This window comes from Phaenicophaeus curvirostris, chromosome 13 (genome assembly GCF_032191515.1).
Source record: "Phaenicophaeus curvirostris isolate KB17595 chromosome 13, BPBGC_Pcur_1.0, whole genome shotgun sequence".
Lineage (NCBI taxonomy): Eukaryota > Metazoa > Chordata > Aves > Cuculiformes > Cuculidae > Phaenicophaeus > Phaenicophaeus curvirostris.
In genome coordinates this window covers 14675815-14699333 of record NC_091404.1, presented here as the reverse complement: position 1 = coordinate 14699333, position 23519 = coordinate 14675815, and the positions used below count along the sequence as shown (strand labels likewise).

Genomic DNA, 23519 nt, shown 5'->3' with positions numbered 1-23519 from the left:
TGCAGCCAAGGCCTTGGCAAAGCCCAGCACAAGAGCTCAGGACTTGCCACCCCACATGAAGTCCACAGTCATTTCATTAAGCAGAACAGACATCCCCACAGCCGTGTGCTGCGATGGATGGAAGGTGAGGGTGTGGAACTAGGTTCCCTTGGCTGCTCTCTTGCAGCGATACAGAGCTATAAGCAATGTATTTTTATAGCACTCAGAAGATGAAGGTTGTCCTTTGAGAACAAAAGCACTCAAAACCACATTCCTGAAGTTTCTGAGGTGCCATCTATACTGAAGATATTTGAACCACTAACCTCTGACAGCACACAGCATCAAAAAATGGTACAGATGGGAGATGGAGGCAGAATCACCTGACACAAGCCCAACTGCAAATGCAACAAAACCACAGGACATAAAAACCATGAAATCTCAGGAGCATCCGCCTTGCAGATGCCCTCACGCAGGTGCACCCACCACCCCCAGGCAGGAGCAGCCCTACCCCAGCTGGGTCCTGCTGCACCAGGAGCCCCAGAACCGCAGTGGCTCTTAGCAGACACCAGCATCTCTCCACTCCCCAGCCTGTTCCTGCAAGGGGGAGCAGCCCCAGGCTCAGCTGTGTCTCAGGAGCTGGGAGTGAAGGCAGGAGCTCCCAGCCCAGCAGCCCTCAGCGTTCAGCTCTCGCTTCCATGGCTGCTGCCTCACCCACCAGCCAAAAGCCAGGAACAAACTGGTCTGAGAAGGTCAACCAGCACGTCGTCACTTTGCTACAGGTTTATTTCCATGTGAATTAATGAAAAGATACACACAATTCCAGAAAAAAAAAAATTTATAGGCCCATAATCCTTCTTTCACAGTACAACGCCACAGTAAAGGATTTAGTCAGTGTAAACAGAAGGTCCAATAGTGATCATCAGCTATCACAGATCAGCTGCACAAACACCACAACTACGGAATTAATGCCATTACCACACAGATCGACAGTACTAGAACAAATCATAACTTTACCTACAATGTTTTTTCGTGTGCAAAAACCATGAAAATTCAATTTACAGAAGAAGAGCACCTTCTCTAAGCTGTAAACTCCCTCCTGGGGGCTGTCTTTATCTATTTGGCAAAAAGTCTTGGGGCCCAATTCTGCAAGGTACCCTTAATTTCATCGACACGCAAGCCCTCAGGGCTCTGCATCTGAAAACCAGGCATTCATGTATTCTCTGCTGCAGCAGGACAAAGAAAATAATCACCAGAGGATGAACCCAAGTCATTTATTAAATTGCTCCTGAACTGCAGCTTAGATTCATTCATCCACTAAGACTACTCAAAACAGTCCTGGTTATATTATGTATGGATTGTAAGAGTTCACAGGTAACCCATAAAATCACCATTTATCACTCTTTTTTTTTTCTCTAATGTACTAACAACCGTCAGTGGCGACAAGCTGAGGCTTATGGTAATGTGTTGGCAAGCTTAATGAGAGCAGATAAATTATTGAAGTTAAAGGGTCAGAGAAAGAGAAGGAGGCTACCAGTAAAATGTTGTGCTGTGGGCATCTCGCAGCCCTCGGCTGCAAATCTGCACCTCAGCTGGGGATTGCGATGGGGGGAGCCCGGCGCTGTGCCTGGGGATGGGAGCAGGGGCTCCCAGGGGGAGCAGAGCCCTTCGGCACCTCCGTCTGCTTTGTAAATTGAATTCATAGTCAGATTCTACAGGAAAAAACAAAAGGTAGTTATTTATCATACCTCTTCAAAAAGGCAAAACAAACATAAAACAGGATGTAGAAGTGATGCAGTAAACAGAAAGTCGACAGGTACCTACTTTTATTTTTTTTTCCTTTTTGTTTTTTTTAAACACATGAAGTTAAGTTACAGACATCATATAAAATGCACACTTTATGGAATTCCTGCATAGCAGGAAACAAAGAGGCTAGCGCTAATCCAACAGCTACGTTAACAGCAAGACTGCCATTGACTGGTGCAAGGAAGATGCCCTATCTAAATATAAACAGAGCGTTACCCCCCACTTCTAGAGGAGTCCTATGGCAACGCTTATACATTTTGTTCAGAATGGGGGAAAAAAAGCATTTTCTTGGGGATAAACTGCCAAAATAATTAGTTTGACATCCGTAAATTTAAGGCAATATTACTTAGACCTGAGAAAATGAAAAGAAAAAAAAAAATGTGTAAATTTGTTTTCTCAACTATACACATACACTGGGAATTTCAATATTTCCTGTCTCCTCCAACTCTTGGGTAATGCTGGGGAAAACAGCCCTGGGGACACTGCTCTGCAGCCTTGGGATCGGATCCCCCGAGCAGCAGAGTCTGTTCCAAGGAAAGCTAATAGGAGCTGTGAGTGCTCAGACTCACCCAGCTCTTTTTCATATATTTTCTTTTTAAACACCTCTGTTTAAGCCCTCTGGAGAGGGTTAACTCCAGAAGGGGCCTGTAGTGCACTGATAACCCTGAAAGGTTTGTATAGCAAAACTGCAGCTAAAATAGACAATAAAAGTACATACAGTAAATTTCTGTGATTCCTCCTTTCCAGGAGTAAAATAAAAAGGATGTCAGGGTTAACCGTTTCACTGTGCCCCTTTAGCCATTCCCATAACTACAGAGTAAATCCTGTAACACTAGTGTGAAATCGCAAATTGTTCTGTGCTCTTCCTTGGAAAATAAAAATTAAAATTTAAAAATCCCAAAAACAACAACAGAAAAATCAACTCGTGAACATTTCTCATTAAATGGTAAGAGATACAAGAGAGATCACGTGGGTGGGTGGGGATTACAGACACACAGCATGCTAAGGAGTTATTAAAACAAAGTGCAATGATTTTTTTTACTATACAAGAGGATGGACGGACAACTCCCCTTCGGCAGCACCGAGATGCTCAGTACCTCTGGTGAGGTCTGGAGGTACAGCGTCAGTCTGGAGCCATAAAGCTCACGTTCAAGGTCGACCAGGCTCCATGACCCTGCGTGCAACCGCAGTAGCTCTGCACATCTCAGCTACGTCTGTGACTGCAGGAGAAGGGATTTGCTCACACAAAGACACAGTGGCTTCCCAAATGTGAAATTTAGTTGAGGATTTGATGGCTGGTTCCAGAAAGCTGCTTGAGCCACAACTGAAAGATGGGCTCAGCCCTAAAATTTGTGCATGCCTGGTGTAGCTTTTGTGGGACCACTTCTTTCTCGTGAAAGTGACTACAGACACAAGCCATCCCTCCCTCCTGCTCCCATCCGAGCAGCCAGACACCTGCAGCGTTTGCCATCAGCTTTGGCCGGTGCCTGTCAGGAGGGCAGAGGCCCACTGAACAGCACAAAGTCTCCAGGTGTCAGCTCAGGTTCCTACAAAGCGAACAAGTTTATCACAAGCCGCTGCCTGGCAAGAGGGTCTGTGGGCAGATTTTTCGCTGATATCTCAAGTGTGACTATCCAAAGACCAGAGACAGGAAAAAAACCAAAACAAAACCAAAACTTAAAACATTCCTCATCTGAATAGAAAGCGATTTCCACTTCTCACCAGAACCTCCCTACCTCCTCTCCCAGGCTCAGACAATGAACAGGGAGTCCGCTCCTTTACTTACCCAGCTGGGAACTAAACCTTTCATCAAATCATACGTTAAAGAAGCTCACTGTGTGCAAAAGACTCTTACGTTAAAACAGTTCCACCCTACACAGTGCAGTCAACACAGTTTTTAACTTAAATTTGCAGCTTGTTCTTTACAAGTGCTTGGCAGAGAATATTTATATTCTTCTGACACCATATAAATAATATTTATACAGCTTAGACATTTTGAGACATGCATTAGACTTTAGGCAGTACATATTTCTTGATCATATATGCAAATATTACTGTCAATTAAACCAAGCAACCTTATGCTGGACCGTGTCTTGCACTATCCAGGACGTTTGACGGTGGCTCCGAATCGTCCATGGGAAGAACCAGGCGCGTCCCCCGGATTACAAGTTCATGGTCCCCAAAAGCAAGCTCCCGATCGAGCGCATCTTCAGAGCTGTTTCCCACGAATCGCCGCGACGTGCCGCTGGATGCGACAGAGTCGGTGTTGACAGTGGAATCCCCGTAGGTCAGACTGATGTCCCCGTCGTTCAAAATGAGGTCAGAGTCATCGTCCTTCAGCTGTTCTTGATTCTGGGCAACAATAAGGAGGAAAGTGCTTTTTAGCTCTTCCTGAATAGCTACGTTTGCCATCGCACGGTGGCAGTGAACAAGCAGATAAAGACATTGAATCATAGACTCCCCTGCACTGTGGCCATAAGCAGATGTGCCACACACATCTCTGCGACCGCTGCACTGAGCCAGTCAGTGAGGAACCACCATGAACACACTACGAGTTCCTTCATGACCAAACAGCTGTAAAAGCAAAATGCTCACAGGAATTAGCTCATCCCTCAGCCCCGCTTTCTCCCAGGCTCCCAGATGCTCTTTGCAGCATCCAAAAGCTACACAGAAATATAAACATATCAAAACTCCTCGGACACCATGACAGAAAGACACTGATGGACTCACTTCATACGCTTGCGGACTCGTCAGGCACCGGGCAATAGGCCCGCAGCACCCTGGAAGCGTGGTCGTCAGAGGAGGACCGCTGTGTGTCAGCAGAGGCTTTAGGTAGCTACAGAGAGGGTTAAGGAAGAGAGAGGAAGAGAACGATGCTGTTAAGCCAAGGGGTGGGCTGCAGAAGCAGCAGCAAGGGACTCGGTGTATCAAGGAAATCACAGGAAGGAAAGAAATAAAAGTCCCTGGAAGCACAAAAATTATCGAGATGAGCAACATGAATGTGACCCAATACAGTGGGACATGTGTGGACCAGGACACTCTCGGTAAGAAAAGCCTGGCAGCATCACCCATCCCATCACATCCTGTGCCTCTTAGCCTGACAAATTGCTCCTCCACTAACTCGTGGCAAAGCATTTGCAAGGGAGGATGGGCATGGATCTAGCAGGAGAGGTACAAATGAGAAGATCCCCTGCCCTTAGGCCTGTCTGCCACTGGGACTGGGGACTCCCTGGGCTTTCAGCCTTGGAGAGCCCAGCTTCAAACCAAGCTATTGCTGCATTCCCAGTAATGGCAGGTGGAGATGGTCCTTTCTCGCAGCTGCAGACACGAGGAGGTGTGAATCACATCAGTGTGACGGGAAAGCTCTGCTAAGCGGGGAGTGAGTCACGCCCCAAGTCAATGGAGCTGCTCAGGCAGACGAACTTGGCACAGCACGTGCCAACCACCATCCAAGGATACTTGTGATCGAAGTTGTACCACATGCGGAAGAGCCAGGCACTTTCTGCCTTCGTACTCCTCCTCTCGCTCTCCGGGACACCCTGCAGGAGAGCAAAACATCAAACAGCAGCAAGGCAACGTGCCACAAACAAGACCAGGGCCAGGAGCCCCAACGGGCACCAGGTTATCCCCAGGGGCTGGATGAAGACACACACCCTCCTACTGCCTCTTCAGAAGAAACCTTTGGGTGGCAGCGTGTATAAGGCTGTTCAGACCACAACAGGTTGAAGGTGCTTCCAGCACCACACTCTGCATTTAGCAGCACACAGCAACCTCAGGGAGGTGGTATCAAACCTCAGAGTGACCATTTTTCTATTAGAGCCTTCTAGTTTCTGGCTTCAAGGTTCACAGTACTTCAGAGCAAGCAGCTGCATCTAGACATCACATTTAATAGTGACTGACAGGTCCAATCTACATCAAATCTTGCCTGAGATTTTTGTATGCAAAGAATGGGGACTCCTGGCTTCCTTTTAGTTGGGAGAAAAAATATAAAACTGACTATGAGTACAACTACATATTTCACAGAAATTTGGCTTTCAGATTTATAGCTCTGGGCTGCCTTTAGTGTTTGACACTTTCTCTCCAGGAGGTGAGCCACTCAATAAATAACTGAATAAAACGAACCTCCAAGGCACAGAACCCACAATGAAACCAAGGAGAGCCACAGCATGACTGGGCTGCAGACGCACAAGTGACACAGCTCAGGTCTACCAGGCAGGAAAGCCCCGACGCTGCAGGGCTCCAGCATTTATCTCAGTATGGTCAGTGGTGCCAGGGGGCAAGGTTGAACGCAGCCCGGGGTAAAAGAAGGACAGAAAATTCTACATAAAAGGAGTCAGTAAATGATGTTCTTGCACTGCTCTGGAAACCAGGATGAGGCAGAAAGCCTCCACGTCATGCACATTTTGGTATTTTTTTCAAACCCAGCAAGGGAGAGGTGGAATCTGTTGCAGCAGTGATGTAGACTAAACAGTGTTTCTTCTATGCCCTTCTTTCCAAGTGAATAAAAGCAGCCTCATTATAACCACAGAAAACCCATGACACCCATTGACTGCAAACTCTTTCACCAAAGGAGCTAAACACTCTCCTACAGCTGGAAGAGAGCAGAGTATAAACGGGCATTCACAGCGTCTCAACGTAATCTCTGCACCAACAAGCCAGTGCAAAGTCCTCAACAGAGGCTGCCTGGCAGTGCCATACTCACCACGTTCTCCTGATCCGCGTCCACACCAACTCTGTGGAGGAGAAAACAAGCACAGGGTTAGCACCAGTAATGCCAGGCTGGTACATGCTGTGGTCTAGGAGGGGAAGAACACAATCTTCCCCTTGTCTCTTAAAAATTAATGTTAAGAGTGGGAAGAACAAGAGGAAGTGCTGTGCCAGGAAAGCCCCACGCATGCCGCACTCACCGGATATTCAGGCAGGACAGCATGGCTGTGGTGCCCCCACCAAAAACCCACACTGTAAAGAAGACGATGAGGAGCGTCGTGCTGAACATCATCTGCCGGGCGTAGGTGGCTGTGTCACGGATGGCCAAGGCAAACGCCATGGCTCCTCGCAGCCCTGACGGGGAAGGGACAGCAGAGGAGTTGCGTTAGCCCACAGCACAGGCAGCCCCACCCCCAACAGGCTTCCCCACCTGGGATTTACATCACACTGCTCCCCCATGCCGTCCTGTCCCTCGTCCTGTCCCTCGGATGGGACATCTACCACCAGAGACCACAGCACTTTAACAGTGATGACTCAAGCACATGCTGTGACCGCTGGGATTGTGGCCATTCTTTCCCAGCCCAGAAAAGCAAACCCTTTTCCTGCCCCACGCCGTGCCCTCAAGCGCGCAGCCGGAGGAGCTCATTTCTACATCTCAAACCTGGGGCGCACACACCACCGAGCCCTTTCCAGGCCAGCCTCTGCTCCAGACAGTGCCCCTAAGGGGTTTACAGTTGAATAAGGAATATTTCCAGGTGCTCAGGGGTGAAGAAGTGCAGGTTGGCCACATGGCTGGAGGCAAGGATGTAATAACGTACCAGCAAACATCATCATATGCTGTAAATTTGTTCCAATCTTATTTCTTCTCCCCAAATTCAGTAAAAATGACAGTGGGTAAATATTGGCAGCTCTTCCTAGGAAGATAGCAAGCTATATTTGCACATGTTAAGGAAATTGCTTTTCCTATGTCTCCCATCGCACCCCATCTCTGCACACAGAGCCAATTTCTACTGCCTGACAGAAATGCTGAGGAGCCTGGAAACACCAGTCCTCTGGACGCAAAGATAACAACCCAGTTCTGAGTGCTACAGCAGGGTGGGAAGAGCATGCTACTGCCTCACTGAAGCAAAGCATGCATTGCATTCACAAATATCATACCGAGACAAGCATAAATAAACAAGGGACACTATGAGAGGGCAGGTTAGACAAGTGAGAGAAGAGAAAAACCACCATTTCCTACTTTATGCTTTCCCTGACAGGCTAGTTTTCCATCCCAAAAATTCTTTGTCCTCTGCGAAGCTCAAGTTATCAGAGATACCACAACCCTTCTGACATTTGCCGGCACGCCACACTTCACAGCTGGGTTTGAAGCTTTAAGCCAAGTCCCATTCCCAAGGATAATTCAGCAAAATGAAAGCAGCATCAGTTGAGAAGGAAAAAAAAAAATCTAATACTCTTTCTGTTTTCATATCCTGTGAGATACAAGAATCACGAGCCCCTTCATATTGCTTTTTTCTTTGAAGCTGTGTCTTTTTTTTGCACCCAGATGGCAAAAATAATCTTGAAGCCAGTATTCAGCACAGCCTTGAATAATATGGATATGCTTCCAGCTTTTATGTTCTTTCCTGAACATCATGAATTTGCATAAGAGACGTATTTCATGATCTCTTTCATGAATGAGCTATTTCATCGGCGAGTCAGCCAGTTCCTACCAAAGAGGCACAGCACGAAATTTCAATCTAACATCCATATGGCATTTCTCTGCTCTCAACTCCCTTCACCCCACTGCAACCCTCCAAAAGCTCATTAGGGCAATCCAGCAGACCCCCCTGCAAACCCACATGCCAGCAGTGGCAAAGATAACAACATTTTATTTATCAGTATAAAACTGCTTCACTGTAGGCCAAGGGTGAAAATAATTCTGCACATCTGAACTGCCTTCCCTGCGATATGAAAAACAAAATCCTTCAAAATCCTTGTTTTTCTGAGTCATCCCAGGGCCAATAGCTCGTTTCCATTAGCATCAGCCCGCAGAAGGGAAAATCCTATCTCATTACATCATTCAGAGGCATCTACTGTCACTTTAACTGTATTATTTGACAAAAAAAAGCTTTTTTTCAGAGTTAACTGAATGGAATAGCAGAGAAAAGAGGAAATAAACAGCTATGCCAGGTTGTCCCCATTTGCAAAGCCACGTCTGGTGCCGTGCTGCTACATATCGAAGCCTGGTGCTTCAGCTACACGTTCACATTGAACACAGAATCCCTGTACGAGCTGATTTGAATGCCCACAAGAGAAGATAAAACAGGGGGAAGCAAAAAAAGTAGTAAAGCTGGGAAAAGAATCTCCATCTGCTTAAAATAACCAGCAAAGGCACCACTATGAAGGAGAAATCCCCTTTTAAAAATAATGCTAGACTGACTGAAGAAAACCCCACACATTTGAATGAAAAACATGAATTGGGAATGAGGCATCTCTCCCTTTTTTTTTTTGTCTTATGGTCTCCAAAGGATACGAAAGCCCCCACCACAAAAGTAGGGTTAAAGACGTGGTTCTGGAAGGTGAACAGTGCAAGTCCCATGTAGGAGAAGATGAAGTTTTCTGCCAAGAAATTCAGAAGCTCAAACAACTGAAAGAGAAAAACAAATTAAAAGTGAGTTAGACACAACAGATTTTATAAGAAAAACATGTTAGCCTATCCATCACACAATAAATACTTCTGCGGAAGCAACACAAGTTAAAATCCATCTGCAGAAAGACAGATGCACCTAATTCTAGCTAGAGGGGAGGAAAAAACATCAAATTGGAAATTCAGAGAAGCTGAATTAAGGTGGGCCAAGGAGCTCTCACCTGCTTAGTTCTGTGTTGGGACTCTGTAGATAAGTTGTTATAGGTATAATGGGCCTGTGTGATCCCACAGAAGAGTACGGCCACCACACCTGAGGAGCAGAGCATCACATTAGAGTCCTGGGCATGAAAAAGGAGCTGAGCTGCACCCCAGCAGCGCAGGGGACTTCACGCAATAAACCCAGAACCCAGAATAATTAAATTTCTGAAAGCAGAGGGAAAGCCCTGGCTGCAATTGATTCTGGGAGAAGGAAAACTCAACAGGCCCATCATCCCTGCAGATCTCCGTCCCAGATGCAGGGCTGTGCTGGAGCTTGCCTGTAAAGCCACATGCTTCGGCCAGCAGGAAGGTGCTCCAGGACATCAAGAAGAACAAGCCAGTCTCCAGCAATGGGAACTCCCGAAGTTTGGTGAACTTGGTGACGTTGAAGATGGTTAAGGACAATTTGGAGAAAAACTGTAGGCTAAGAGGATATCAGCTCCTGTGTATCACAGCAACACTCCATAGCCTGCCCTTAAAAATGCTATGGCATTGTCTTTCATTAATTTAAGGAAATAGAATTCTGAAGCAGTGGGTCTGGGTGAAATGCAGTGCAGACAAAAAAGCAGCTGTTATGGAAATAGTTGGAAAAAAAACAACAGAAAGGATATTAAAGCTGTCACGACTCCAGTAGCTGCTCCCATTGCAAAAGATCCACTGAATATCCCCAGGAAGATCCCAATGGACTTGAACATTGCTGTGACATCAAACGTGTGGCTGTTGTCGCCTGCTGGCTGGTACGCAACAATTGAACTGAAAGAGGGAGGAAAAGCACACACAAGAACAAAACACTGCATAGTCTGGAGGGAAAGACACCTCCACGGTGTTATACAAGCTTTGCAAACTGCTGCAACCACTACAAACACTGAGCCTGAGAAATCAAGGAGACAAAACCCAAGCCCCACACTGCAGTCCCTCTGCAAACACAGCACGCAGCTGCATCACGCTTGCCCCGTGAGAGTTTGGGATCCCCTTTGGTCCTGGCCAACTTTCTGCAGTTCAGCTGCCCCTCTTAGACAAGGCTCTGCATTTGCTCCTTCTAGATGTTAGAGAGCACCGGACCAGAGCCCATCTCTTGTACAATCTCCTGCTAATATGTTTGCTAGGTGACAGTCAGTCATTTGTGATGGTATCTGTGGGGTCTGGCATCAGCTCTCTACAAAATCAGACACTCTGGGACCACAAAGCATTCAAGTGGGAAGCGTACATTTCTCCATCCACTCCAGAGAGGCGGCTGATGTGAATATCCCCTGGAGAACTGCAAGTTATGCCATTTTACCACATTTAACATGCACTACATTTATTTTGCACTGCTCTGAGTTCTGAAGTGAAATAGCAGAGGGCAGCAAGGCAAATGGTATGGTGCTGGTTCACTACAGCAATGCTATTATCTTCATCCACCACAGCCCAACAGATCTTCGTGATTAAATAGCCAATTGGTCCGCCAGGCTGATCCCATCTTCGAATCTGCTCCCTCTGAACTCCTGATGAGCTGAGCCTTGCATCAACTGTTCCATTGCTTTATTTGGAAAGGCTGAGATACAGGTGTCCCCTATCCATCTCCTAAAACACCTTTTAATCTAAATCCTCCATGTTTTCTTCAACGCAAACTTACCCAAAACATTAACTTCCGAGTTAGCAATCCCTCAGCTGGCTCTGTGAAAACTCTCAGATGCGAACTTTGAACAGTCACTGTTTAACCTCCCTAGTTATGCTGGAACAGAAAGTTACTGGCCCCTGCAACAACCCTAACTACACACCAACATTTTTCTGTAACACGAATGACAATCCTCCCCTTTCCAACACGTCATGGATCACTTCTCTTGCTAAATTTCCCTAATTTTAATACATTTCATTCTTCTGCATCGTCCTTTACCTCTACTTCCCACTCAGCAATGTGCTTTTATTCTGGGACTTGGGGTTCTTTTTAAGTCCAGACGGGTTTCGTTTCCCCTCCAAAACCGACTGTTTGGATGTTGGGTTTGCACTCTAACCTGTTAACAGTTTTCCTTCTGGTTTTGCTTTTTGCATTGCTAATAAGACATTATTGCCAGCTGCCCTTTGCGTGCTTTATTTCCCCTGTACTTGCCCACAGGGCTCCCTGTGGCACTTAGCCCCTGTGAAACCTCCCTTCAGAAGAAGGAGGCAGAGCCCTCGTGGCTGCATTTACCTTACTGCTCCTGAACCACAGCCCTGGCAACTTGCTGCTCACCAGCTTTCAGTTCTGGGTTCAATTCCTCTTCATCAGTCAACCAGTTCCCTGCTGCCAAGCCAGGGCAGCCCCGGAGAGAACAAGGCAGGAACAGAAAGGCACCGATCCTGCTCCCCAGGCAGAGGAACAGATATCTGACCAGCACTGGAAGAGGGGAGGAGGTGCCCTCAGGGCTTGCAGCAGAAACTGGAGGAGTCCCAGCTCGTGGTATTGCCATCCCCTGGCTCCTCGTTTTCCCTCGGCATGGGGACAGTGCTCACAATGCTCACTTTCACCATGTGCAAGGAGCTGACGGTGCTTATCGATGCAATCACTGAATCTACACATTCGAACAGCCACAGCTGGAGCCCCTCTTCACCTCGTGGGATGAGGCAGGACCCACCACCAGCTGTCTCCCAGCTCCTCCATCAACACAGCCTGCTTGCCCAGAAACCTTGCAACTCTCTGTCTTCCAACTCACCCCTATGTCTCCTAACTGGGGAACAAGTCTTCTGCTTCCAGGAGCAGAACTGTCCCAGGGCGGTTCCCCACTGAAGCCTCTTCTGTGAAACACGCAAATGCCAAACTAAATTGAAAAAAGGGGAACCACAAACAGGTCCTGTGGGCTGCTCTTGGAGGAGCTCTCCTCCCTGGAGCAAGAGGCTCTCACCTCCTCCTTGCACCCAAGATACGGTTGTGTCCAGGCAACTCAAGGTTGTCTTTGAGCTACCTGCACCAACTGATACCTTCAGCACTGACCAGGGCTGCCCTGTGCTGCATTTTCTGCATTAGCCTTAGTTACACGTTAACCTGTCACCATTGTAGATATTATATATTTCCAAACACACTCCAATGATGACAACACACTGAAAATGCAGATAAGATAAGCCCTACATGCAGAGAACACAAAATATTAAAGAATATAAAACATTCTTTAGAAAGCCAGCAAGTTTCCCACATGTTCAGTCCAGGGTAATAACTCCAGCTATGAGAAATACCATCTTCTTTATGCACAGAGAGTGCAGAGAGAAAGGAAACAGCTGCTTCACCAACTATTTCCACCTAAACAACAGCAGGTTTTTGAGGATGGGAGGAAAGATAGTTAGGAGCGAAAGTACCAGCAAGGTGTTCCAGCGGGATTGTGTAGCTGAAAAGCAGACATGGTGCTTTTCCTGTTTCAGAGGGACATAAAAACTTCCTTCTAGCTGGCTCAACTGGCCATAAAAGCAAACCAAAACTATCCACCGTGCAGGGGGAAGTTGTAAGGACAAACCGCAACCCCAAGCTGTGGTCTGCAATGAGGAGATGCACCAGAAGGTCACTAGCACTTTTGGGGATATTTACCATGAAAATCTGCCCTTGCAAACACCAATGCTCCTGTTTTACAGGAGCAAGGCCAGGCAGCTCCCTCCCAACACCTGACATGTAACAAACATAATGATAAAAAATAAAAACAGAACACACTTACGAAGACAGCACTATGGCAACGGCATCATTGAGGACGCTTTCGCCAAAGAGAAGGGCATACAGCTCAACATCAACCTGGAGTTCATGGAATATGGCAAGAACAGTCACTGACAAATAGAAAAATAGAGAGACATTCAAAAAGGTGATGTTATTTTGGCGTAATCAAAGACAAAACACCCCTTTTTTAGAAAGCTGCTTTCTTGCACCTCTGTGCCCCTCCGCAGCAATGGTGCCAGCCACCCCCCATGCTTTCTTTGCTAGTCCTGCTCTTCAAGGTTTGTATTTGCTTTATTATTTCCCTCCCCCTTTTACTAAAAGACATCCTGAGCATTAGGTCTATGAAGTCTTTCATGAAGAGACGCACAAACTCCACTCTGAGCTTCCTGAGGGTCTGAGCTCGTGGGCTGGACCATGGTCGCATGCTGACACAAGCTGTCTGTCTTTTGGGCTGCCGGTTGCTCAGAGCATCAGGCAGAGCCTTCCTCCCCTTGCAGAAGGCCAGGAGGATGCAGGCTTGTCCAGGATGACAGCTGTCTTCTCCTTCCATCCCTCATACTCCAAGAAAAATCCTCAGATTCAATACAGGTTGACACACTGGAAATGCCAGCACTGATGTGTTAATATTTCACACCTTACTGGAAAAAGCGAGGTAATAGCTCAATAGGGGTTTCTTGTGATTTATAGCTACACTGCAGAGATCAGAATGCCCTCAAGCCCCTCCACAATCCAGCGACTCCAAGAAGATAATGAAAACGCAGCAGCTTTTATGTATCAGTGTTGCAAAAAACCCACATCATCTAAAGCAAGTGAGATACAACATGTGGTGCATCACGCAAAGGTCCATCTGCCACAGAGGGCTGAGCTAATTCCAATCAACATCTCTGAAAGTCCTTTAAAATAGTATTCAGGGACTCATCTGTGCCCACTGAAGGGAGTTCAGCGCACCTATGCACAGGGAAACTCCTTTTTCACCTGTAAAATCTCCTTGTTCCCATTATTAAGCATGAAGAAGGGACAGAACACCAACAGATCATCTGCAACATTTTTAAGTGTTACTTCTACCCACGGTCCTCGTCTGGCCTCTGCGCATTTGCTGTCAGGTCTACCACACCAGCATCACATCGGTGAGGTGCTCCTCGCTTTGCAAACATGCCCCTCCTCGATGTTGACCCTCCAGCTAAGTTACAGGGACAATGCTGGACCTCACAGCCACATGGAAACAGCTCCCTGCTAAAGGAACCCGTGGCTTGAATGCCCACCCATACAAAACACACTCAAGAGAAGCTGGGAAATCACTTTAGCTTGTTCTTTAAGTTTTTTTCTTTTTAAAATAAAAATATCACCAATTGTAGCCACGCCACTACCTGGCAAATCTTAGGGAAACGTAAGAAATAAATTATTAAAAACTCATGGGAAATGCACACCTCGCATCTCCACCTGGCAGACGGGTGTGGCTACTGCCACATTATGCTGCAGGTTATGTCTGCAGCGTTATTCTTGCATATATGCCTATAAATACAATGCTCCTCATTTTGCCTTTGAAAACAGAAATGACTCATTGTTAAGATGAGCAGGTAAAAGTTCTACTTAATCTGGAAATGACAGCCACTGGCATTTGCTTCAAAAGGGCAGATGACTTGTCTTATTCAGGCATGCAATCTCTCCTTCTATACAAAACTGACAAATATCTGCACATATAAAGTCCTCCCAAAGTTACGGTAACGTCAGGAAGTAGGTGATGCTACCACCCCCAGCCCCACCAGACTCAAATGGAGTAGCCAGGCTGAAAAGGAAGAAATTCAAGCCCTGTTCAGCAAAGGGCAGGAGGACAGAGAGGCTTTTTTGTGGTCCTGTGTTTATAGGTGAAGTTGGAACATGCCAATAAACAGCTACCATGTAAAAACAATCCTAAACTAAGTAAAATTCAGTTGGACAAGGCATGTTTTTCATAGTTTTGATTTACAAAGCACATCAGTAGATCAAGATGTCCGAACTGTCCTTGGTATTGCTCACTAAGATCAATTTTAAATTAGATAAGTGCCTTCCAAAATCACACCCAAGTGGAAACAAAACAAAATCACTAAACTAAAACTTCCAACTGAACCCTCCCCACATTACACATCTTGTTCAGCATAATCTGTTTGCGCAGGACGGCAGAGACACAGCAGACCTGTCCCAAACCCCAGTGAAGTTAAAAAAGGGACTGCCTAGGACTCCGCTGCAAACAAAAATTCAGGAAAGCAGAAGTCTGGAAGGGACACTACACATAATTGGAAGGAAATAAAAAGGCGTGGAGACAAATTTGACCTCTAAGAATGTCACAAATAAATTAAACTCCAAAATTCAAAAGGATGGAACTCACAGGGGTTTCAGACTTTCTTCCCTACTTCACCACAACTCAAAAAGAATCAAAATGAAGGAAAGGATACCCATCTAACATACCTGGGTCAGTAGCCGATACGATGGCACCAAAGAGGAGGCAGTCAGTGAAGTAGAAGTCTCCCCCAAGCTGCCCTGTGACTTTCATCAGTGCCACGCAGCCATACACAACAGAGCTGGTGATTAGAAAAAGCAATTACTCATCTCTGCAGTGCATTAAAATTACTTTCAAATGGCCTCAATTGCCCTGAACTTGCCAGATTAATCCCAAAAGTTATCCAAGTGTAGGAACACCAAGAACTGCACTGTGTGAGCTGAGCTTGGTGAAACCCCAGGACCACACACACCAAAGCGCCCGCTGCACTGGACCACAAACACAGTGTCAGCAAGGAACCAGGACCAAAACTCCTCCACGAGCGTAACACAGCTGAAGAAAAGCAGCAGCCAGGCTCATGGGGTCTCACAATCGCTTTGCAGTGTTTCACATTAACACATTTCAGCAGAATGACCTTGGCCTGACTTTGAAATGGCTGAAATTTTCAGTGAGGAAGAGATAATACGGATGCTGAGTTTGCTTGAATCCACTGGACTTACCAGTGGAAAACACCCTACGCCAGCCCGTGTGCTACTATTCAGAGCAGGAATCATCTAGTTCCCTCTGCACACAGGGATAAATAGTTTGAAACACAATCTGTGCTCACTAGGCATCTGCTTGCAGCAAGTAAGGACAGGACATGCATTTACCATCCTGCCCTCTACTCTGGTGTCTCACACTTGTTAGGCTGGGCTTTCAGTAATTTGAAGTTATTGACTGTTTTTTCAAGAGAATCTTCAAAGAATTGTGAAACTTTGCTTGCCATGTATATAAATATTCTGTATGGTATGCTGAGAAAGCACTATGCAACTAGACAGCCATCGACCTGTCCACATAGAAAGAGTTTGGGCAGTAAATAGTATTACTTGCCGCTGCTGAGCCGCAGTAGCAGAGAGCCCGTGTGATCTTTCAGGGCTGGGATTAGCAGCCACAGCTCTGGGCTCAGGGCACTGCCTCTGAGCACGGCTCAAACCCCCACAGGAGAACCACACCAGCTCCAACTACTCACCCGATCACCAGGCAGGAAATAGCAGTGCCGAGAAAAGCATATGCTAGGATAGATCCCAAGTTTCTGAAGAAGTGCCTCTAGAAGGAGGAAAAAAAACAAAACCAAAAACCTGAATTATATTTTGCTAACTATTTATTTCAAGCCTGCACAGGCACCCATGAGCTGGACAAGCACAGCTCAACAGTGCCCACCACAACACTGTACGCTGCCAGACCCGCAGATGTTAATGCAGCATTAATGAACATGAACATATCATTTTCTTGTACCCATGTACTTAAAGTGCTATTCCAAGTCCTGGGAACTGATTTCCCAACCCAGCAGCATGCCTCATTCCTTCTCCTGCAAGCTAAACAGGATCATTTTCCTCTCCTTCCAAATCAGTATTTTGTAGAGCTGCTGCTTTCTAAAACCTTCCCACTCTCCTATGCGTTTCAAAACTAAGGATGGCTGAAATGGCCCAGCTGACCTCAAAAACCACTGCACAAACTCATGCTGGAAAAGGCACTGACCCTTCCCAGGGCAGTGGGACAGACGAGACCCACTGGGGCACTCTCAGCCCAGCTTCCTACAATCCCACATGTACTGCGAGAAACCGTACCCAGCTCTGCAGCCTTGGCCTGCTGAGCAAGCATTAAAGCACTCTCAAGTATTACAAATGCACTGGAGGCAGAGGAACTAAAATCACAAGCACTGTAAAGGCACGTACCCTCTTCAAGCTGTAGCCTGCATAAAATATAATTGGAGGAAGCAAAATGTTGAAAAATACTTCAGGATCAAAAGTCACCTGTTTAAAAAAAAAAAAAAAAGAAAACAATAGTTAAATAGTTTCTTAAGAATTTGCAAGAGAAAACACAGATAAGAACATCACGTAAAATATATGGAGGAAACCCTGTACTCCCAACAGATGAAATGCTGCCAGGTGGACGTTGAGAGTGTGTGCGGGATCTTTTGGAGACACAGCTTAAATTAAGATCCGCTGAATGCAGAGTTTCATTACCTTGTGTTCAACGTAGATTTTATACCTGATCACAGTCCAAATGAGGTTAAAAAAAAAAACAATTTAAAAAAAAACATAACTTAATTCAGCAGATACAGGACCCATCCCCATGGAGGGAGGGGGGAGCATCACTCACTCTCCAGCTGCCGACTCTCTTACCTTTCTCAGCATCTCATTATCCTGGACATTATTGAGCTCCTGGGCGCTGATTTCCCCTTTCAGGGTGTACTCATAGTACTTTCCGCTGACGTTCACCAGCAGCGTGGCAGGACTGGTTTGCACTTGGCAGCTCAGTGTCACGTTGTTGACGTCGCTGGGGACGTGGATGCCATAGCGCAGGACCACACCGACCAGGACCCCTGCAAAGGGACACACGCTAGTGAAACGAGCCACAACAAACTCCTGGGATGATCTCTTTGAGCACGGGATGCAGCATCAGGCATGCCAGGATCCTGACCCTCTCAGCTGCTGAGTACAACCACCATCCAAATAATTGTCCAAGTGATATTAAACCACCCACATCCTCCAGTGAGCCATGCAAACACTCCATGCTTGCGCACACTTTCTAACACCAGGCATGGACTGGTCCTGAAGGCTTTTAATTACCCATCAACCAACCAGACCCTCGCTGTATTGCGGTGTACAGCCAGCTCTCAGAGCACACTGCTTTTCTTAGGGCAAACATCCTGTCATTGCTGGCACATGGCTGGAAACCTGGGCAAGGTGCTGCTGACATGTGCCCAGACTATGCACGCTGCACATGGAAACCTGACAGCATCATGTTTTGCCACTACAGAAACACATTAAATCCTTCATTTTTGTAAGGGATCAAAAAAAGTACCAAGCAACCAACAGGAATGCCTTGAGGGTAGTGAGCATCTTTCATAAGATACTGCAGCCTCCTCCTGCACCTGAGAGCTTTTGCAGCACACAGCAGCTATTCCCACTTCCTGAAAACCATGGAAGTTTCCCAATCCAGACCAATCATCTGGATCTGCTCCTTGCCCCCTGCAAGCTTCAGCTCTGCACCATGAGCAGCAGCCCCAGGGCAGCCCCATCCATGAGCCAATGCTGCCTCTAGCTCAGCTGCTGTGCAGGAAAATCGTGGTGTAATTTGCAAGTCAGCAGTTTATATGGCATTTTTCACTTGCAGCACAGCTGATGGGCTGCACTCTAAGGTCTCGCACCCAGATTAATGGCATTCACGCGGAGCAGGCTCCTCTGGCTCCTTCTCACCCACATGGTGTTCTGAGTGCTCTCCTGGCAGAGCTTTTTGACATCTGCAGGCTGGGGAGGAGGGATGTCCCACAAGACACCTTTCCACGTAGCCTTCAGCACAAAAGGGTTTGGAAATTCCTCGATTAAGGCAGCGCTAAGCCGCCACAGAAATTCTGGATCCTAACCCCATCTCTGAACCACACATTTATGAAAAGCTTTCAGACACGTGGGAAATAAACGGAGACCGCAAGACTCTGAAAGCTTCTCCGTTTGCCTCCCAGGATGCTCCTGCTTCTTTACTGTTGCCTTAATTAAGATTTTGTTCTGCGCTTTCCTACAGGCAGGGCACAACCCCGACCCAAGGGAACATCAAACTCTTCCTCTGCCGCCGTCTCACAGGAGCAGAGCCTGGGCAGGAGCTCTGAAGTGCCGGATGGGACTCTGCACAACCCCAGCACATACAGCATGCCCTGGATGAAAGGGAGGAAAGCCAGGCTGGAGAGTTCATTTACCTTCTACCCTTGCAACTGCTCTTCCATTCCTATGGAGCAGGTAGCACCAGGTACACCACACTACGCAGCCCTCCAGAGGTACCTGGACTGGCTTTTTTTAAGTCCTCTTTTAAAAAAAAAAAGAAGTTTATTTTAGAACTTCATGTGGGAGTCGGAATCCTCCAGCAGCAGCAGTTGCCTGTCTTTTCTCAGCTGGAAGGAAACCCATCCAACGATCCTTTTAATCACCCAGGCTCAGCACTTTGAGATGAGAGGCAGGAAGGACGGATGGAATTGCTGCTGGGAATTCAGAAAGGATCCTGACTCACCCACCTCTCCACTCCCAATCCCTGTCCCAGGGCGGTGCTACATCTGATAACACCCCTGCTGGTCCTCGCATCTCACTCACTCGGGCAGCTGTTCCCAGTCCCGCATGCCAGTCACAGCCAAATGCCCACTCTGGCTAGGAATAGGACAAGAGAAAACAGACCCATAAACCTACAATATCTGCTAACACCACTGCAGATGGGGCTCCAAAAATCAAACATTTTATCTTGCCCTGGAACACACCCCCTGGGAGGCTCCCAGAGCTCTCCAGACCACGATGGGAGGACACCCACATGCAAATACACATTTGCACAAAGGGCTCTTGGTGCTGGAACCAGCCAGCACCCCACCAGCAGCTCCCCACGCAGAGATACCATCAGAATTACCTAGCAGGAAAGCACACTCGCTCTGCCCAAAACCAATTACTCCGCCAACACTCAGATGACCCCCACCACCAGCCCCCCCTCTAGAGTGAACCTCTAATCAACCCTCCCCACCTAATAATGCTCACTGGAGGCATCGGGGACAAAGCTGATGCGGATGCCAAGTTTCTCCAGACAACAAATCCAGTCCCAGCCTCAGGCTGCCTGGACCAAGCCCAGGGGACCAGGTAGGTCCTCCTGGTTCTGAGAATCTCTCAGGAAATGGTTCAAACTCTCTGAGAGCTCAAAGGATCATCCCAGCAGCAACCTGTGAGCTGCTCTGCCAGTATCGACACGCCTTGGCAGCCAAAAGCTTTACAAAACTGAGCCCTGGGAGGGAGCCGAGCAGAGGGAACTTGACACTAAGGAAGCTGCCAGCCGAAAGCTGCAAGGAGTAGAGAAGCTAAAGGCAAAGCTGGTAAATTAACTGAGTTCTTTTATGCAAAGTGCAAGAGATTACTCTCATTGCATTTCTCCCAACTTCATTAAAAAGAACAAAAGCCCATGGGCTTTTTTTTTAGGTGCTGTTGAACATTTCCGAGGTAAGGTTTTAAATGAAGACTAACATATTACCATTTGGGCACTTAACAACAATGGAAGCACACAGGATCCCCAGGCAAGCGTTAATCTGGACACCAAAAGGAAAAAGAAATGCAGCAAGCAACTGAAGACATCCTGCCAACAAGCGAATTAGACGTATGCAGTCCAGGGGCCAAGTAGGAACAAGTACAAGGAAACAACTCCTAGAGAAGCTCCTGCTGCATCCACCATCAGACCCGTGGAAGAACTGAAACAAGATTGTTCAATTAATCATTCTAAATGTTGAGTGCCTTGGATGCGGGAACCTCATTTTAAACACTGGAATGAAGCTTAGAGGCTACTGAACGCCTCTGGCCTGTCACCGTGAAGTGACTCCAGCCTGTGCCCAGCTCTTGAGCACCAGCTCCGAGCCAACAGCATGACTTGTAAGACATAAATCCACCTGGAGCAAGAGCTTATAACTTCCAGTAAAAACACTGAAACTCTGATGTCTTTCAGCAGGACAGGATGTATGCAAAATTTTATTTGACTTAGCTGTTGGGGGAGGTATTAGAAAAAGACAGGCTTTTACAACTTGCTTCTCTTGCCCAGATTTTGGGATCTGTTTGTTTTGCAGCCTGCCTGCTGCTGCACTTCCACATTTTCCCCAAGTCTCGCGGGGCTGAAAGCATCTCAGCGGGTTGAAAGCATCACAAGGGGCTGGGGACAGCAAAGCAGAAGCGGTACCTGCTTTGCTCCCTGCAGCTTTTAAGTTGTCACAGTAAAACAATGGCATCTCCCCACTCCTTAGGAAACTACACATGCCTTTTCCTATGGCAGCTGTCACAACCTGAGAATGGAATGCCAAAAGCCTTGATAGAGGGGGAAAAAAAAGCCAGATTTTCTGCATGACCAGATGGGTAACACTACCAAACTAGCCAGCGATTCCTAAGCACAGCGTGCAAAAGAGCAGACAGAAAAAGTGTGTTTTACAGATTGACAGGAGACTCAAACAACCCCAGTTGTCCTCTGAGAGCAAGAGGAGAACAGAGGACCAGGAGGAAGAAAACTCCAGGAGAAGAACAAGGTTAAGGGCAATTTTGAAAGCATGAAAGGAACAGCACGTCAGCGCACTGGCGAGCTCTGGGGCAGAAGGAGGTCCTTCCATGCTGGAAGCACGCGCTCCCTCAGCACAGCTCCCATGTCAGGCAGGTGAGCACCCCCGCCCCAGGCAGGAGGTCAGCAACACCCGCACCCGCCTCAGCAGTGGCTCGCAGGAATCCAAAAAGGCAAACTGGTATTTTGTGCCTCTGGGCCAATGTGTCTCCGCCCCTTCGTCTGGAAGGACACTTCCCATTAACTGAAATTTAGGATCACAGAAACCAATGGCACAAGTGGTCCAAGACAGAGCCTACAGCAGAAAGCTTTCCGAGAGGGGGACTTGGCTACACGTCTGCTCAGACCAGGCTTGGTCACACATCACCCACCCCCAGCAAAGGCAAGGACAGCACAGAGAGACACAGCGCTCAGCAGAAGACGCTTTCTCAATCCTAAACTCAACAAATCCCGCCTAGATAAAGGTCCATGGCTGCGTTAGTCACTCGCCCAGCACAACTCCGAGTCCTACTTTGGCTGAACTCCAAATTATGCTAGATAATCTGGGCAGAGCCACGTATGGCATCTCCATACTGTAGTTAAGGCTGCTTCATGAGGCCACATCCCCTCCAGTAAATCATAGGCTACCACTAAAATCCAAATAACTGTGGAGCCATACCCCTGGCGTCACTCCACTTCTTGTGGGAGTACACACAGAGCATCTCTCCAAGAGGTCCTGTCACAGCAGGAGGAGGAACACCAAAAGTAGGAGCTTGTGCACACAGGTCCCCGAGCAGCAGGACATAAGGCTGCTGGCCCCGCAGACCCGAGTCATCAAAGGGTGGGAGCATGTCCCCATACGGCCTCTCCACTTTTCTTGGACAACTTCTGGAAATTCAGGTGCTGTAAACATAGGGTGGACACACAATCTTCCGTCTCAGCACATGGGACACAAGGCTCCTGACTGGGGCAAAACCTGCCTACATAGACTTGTGGCCCCACTCTCTGCCTTGGAGCACGGCAGTGGAACTTGCTGGTGCTCAGAGGCACAGTTTCAAGCCCATTTAGCACATGGTAAACCCCAGCCCCACCAGCTTCACCCACGCTGCGGCCACTGCGGAAAACCCAACCAGTTCCTCACCACTGGAAATTCTGGAGTAACGCTGCCCTTGAGATCTAGGGTTTGGAAACAACCAACCCTCCTTCCATCAACAGCCGGCACAGTGCATCTCCCACGGCAAGGCTGCCTGGGAAAACCTCACCAGTTCCTCACCACCAAAGATTTTTTAGTAGCACTGCCCTCAATACCTAGGGTTTAGAAAACAACCATCCCTCCCTCCATCAACACCAAGACAACGCCCGCCACGGGGTGAGCCAGGACAGGGCACACAACCCAGCCACCCCAGCAAGACGGGAGCAGCCAGGGCTGGGCTGGGATGCGGTGTGTGTGCCTGGATCCCTGCAAACACCGAGCATCAGAGAGGGACATGGGGGTCTGCTGGTCCCCAACAGCGCTGCCACAAAGGTGAGGGCTCAGGCATCAACCCAGCTGGCCCAGTGTGGAGCCGGGACTGGTTTGTATGGGGCTCCCAGCGCTCGGGACTGGTTCTCCCGGGGCTCCCGGCGCTCGGGACCGGTTCTCAGGGGCCGGGGGTGCCGCCGCCCCTCACCGTAGATCATGGCGAGCCCGGTCTCGTGCAGGAATCGCGCGCGGCGGTGCTTGAAGAGCCAGATGGTGAGGATGGTGAGGGTGAGCAGCAGGATGAAGACGAGCAGGTTGGCGCTGTCCTGCCGGTGGCTCTCCTCCGCCGCCTTCTCGGACACGATCTCCTCCTCCAGCGCCCCGGGGCGCAGCGCGGCCCCCGCCGCCCCCCGCGCCCACCGCCCCGGAGCCGCCATCGCCCCGGCCCCGCCGGAACCGCCCCGCGCGCAGG

General features: G+C 48.0%; 1 protein-coding gene across 1 annotated transcript; it reads right to left on the bottom strand.

Annotated features, from left to right (window-relative positions):
* Positions 1-741: 741 nt before the first annotated feature.
* SLC9A6 (solute carrier family 9 member A6) lies at positions 742-23515 on the bottom strand. Its single transcript, XM_069867335.1, has 16 exons — positions 23256-23515; positions 17673-17872; positions 17223-17300; positions 16517-16593; positions 15477-15589; positions 13036-13141; positions 9988-10129; positions 9655-9760; positions 9340-9428; positions 9005-9118; positions 7308-7419; positions 6690-6843; positions 6485-6515; positions 5242-5321; positions 4513-4618; positions 742-4134 (listed from the first exon to the last, which is right to left on the bottom strand). The coding sequence occupies exons 1-16, from the start codon at positions 23482-23484 to the stop codon at positions 3859-3861; spliced, it is 2013 nt and encodes a 670-aa protein (XP_069723436.1). The 5' UTR covers positions 23485-23515; the 3' UTR covers positions 742-3858.
* Between the last annotated feature and the right edge of the window lie 4 nt (positions 23516-23519).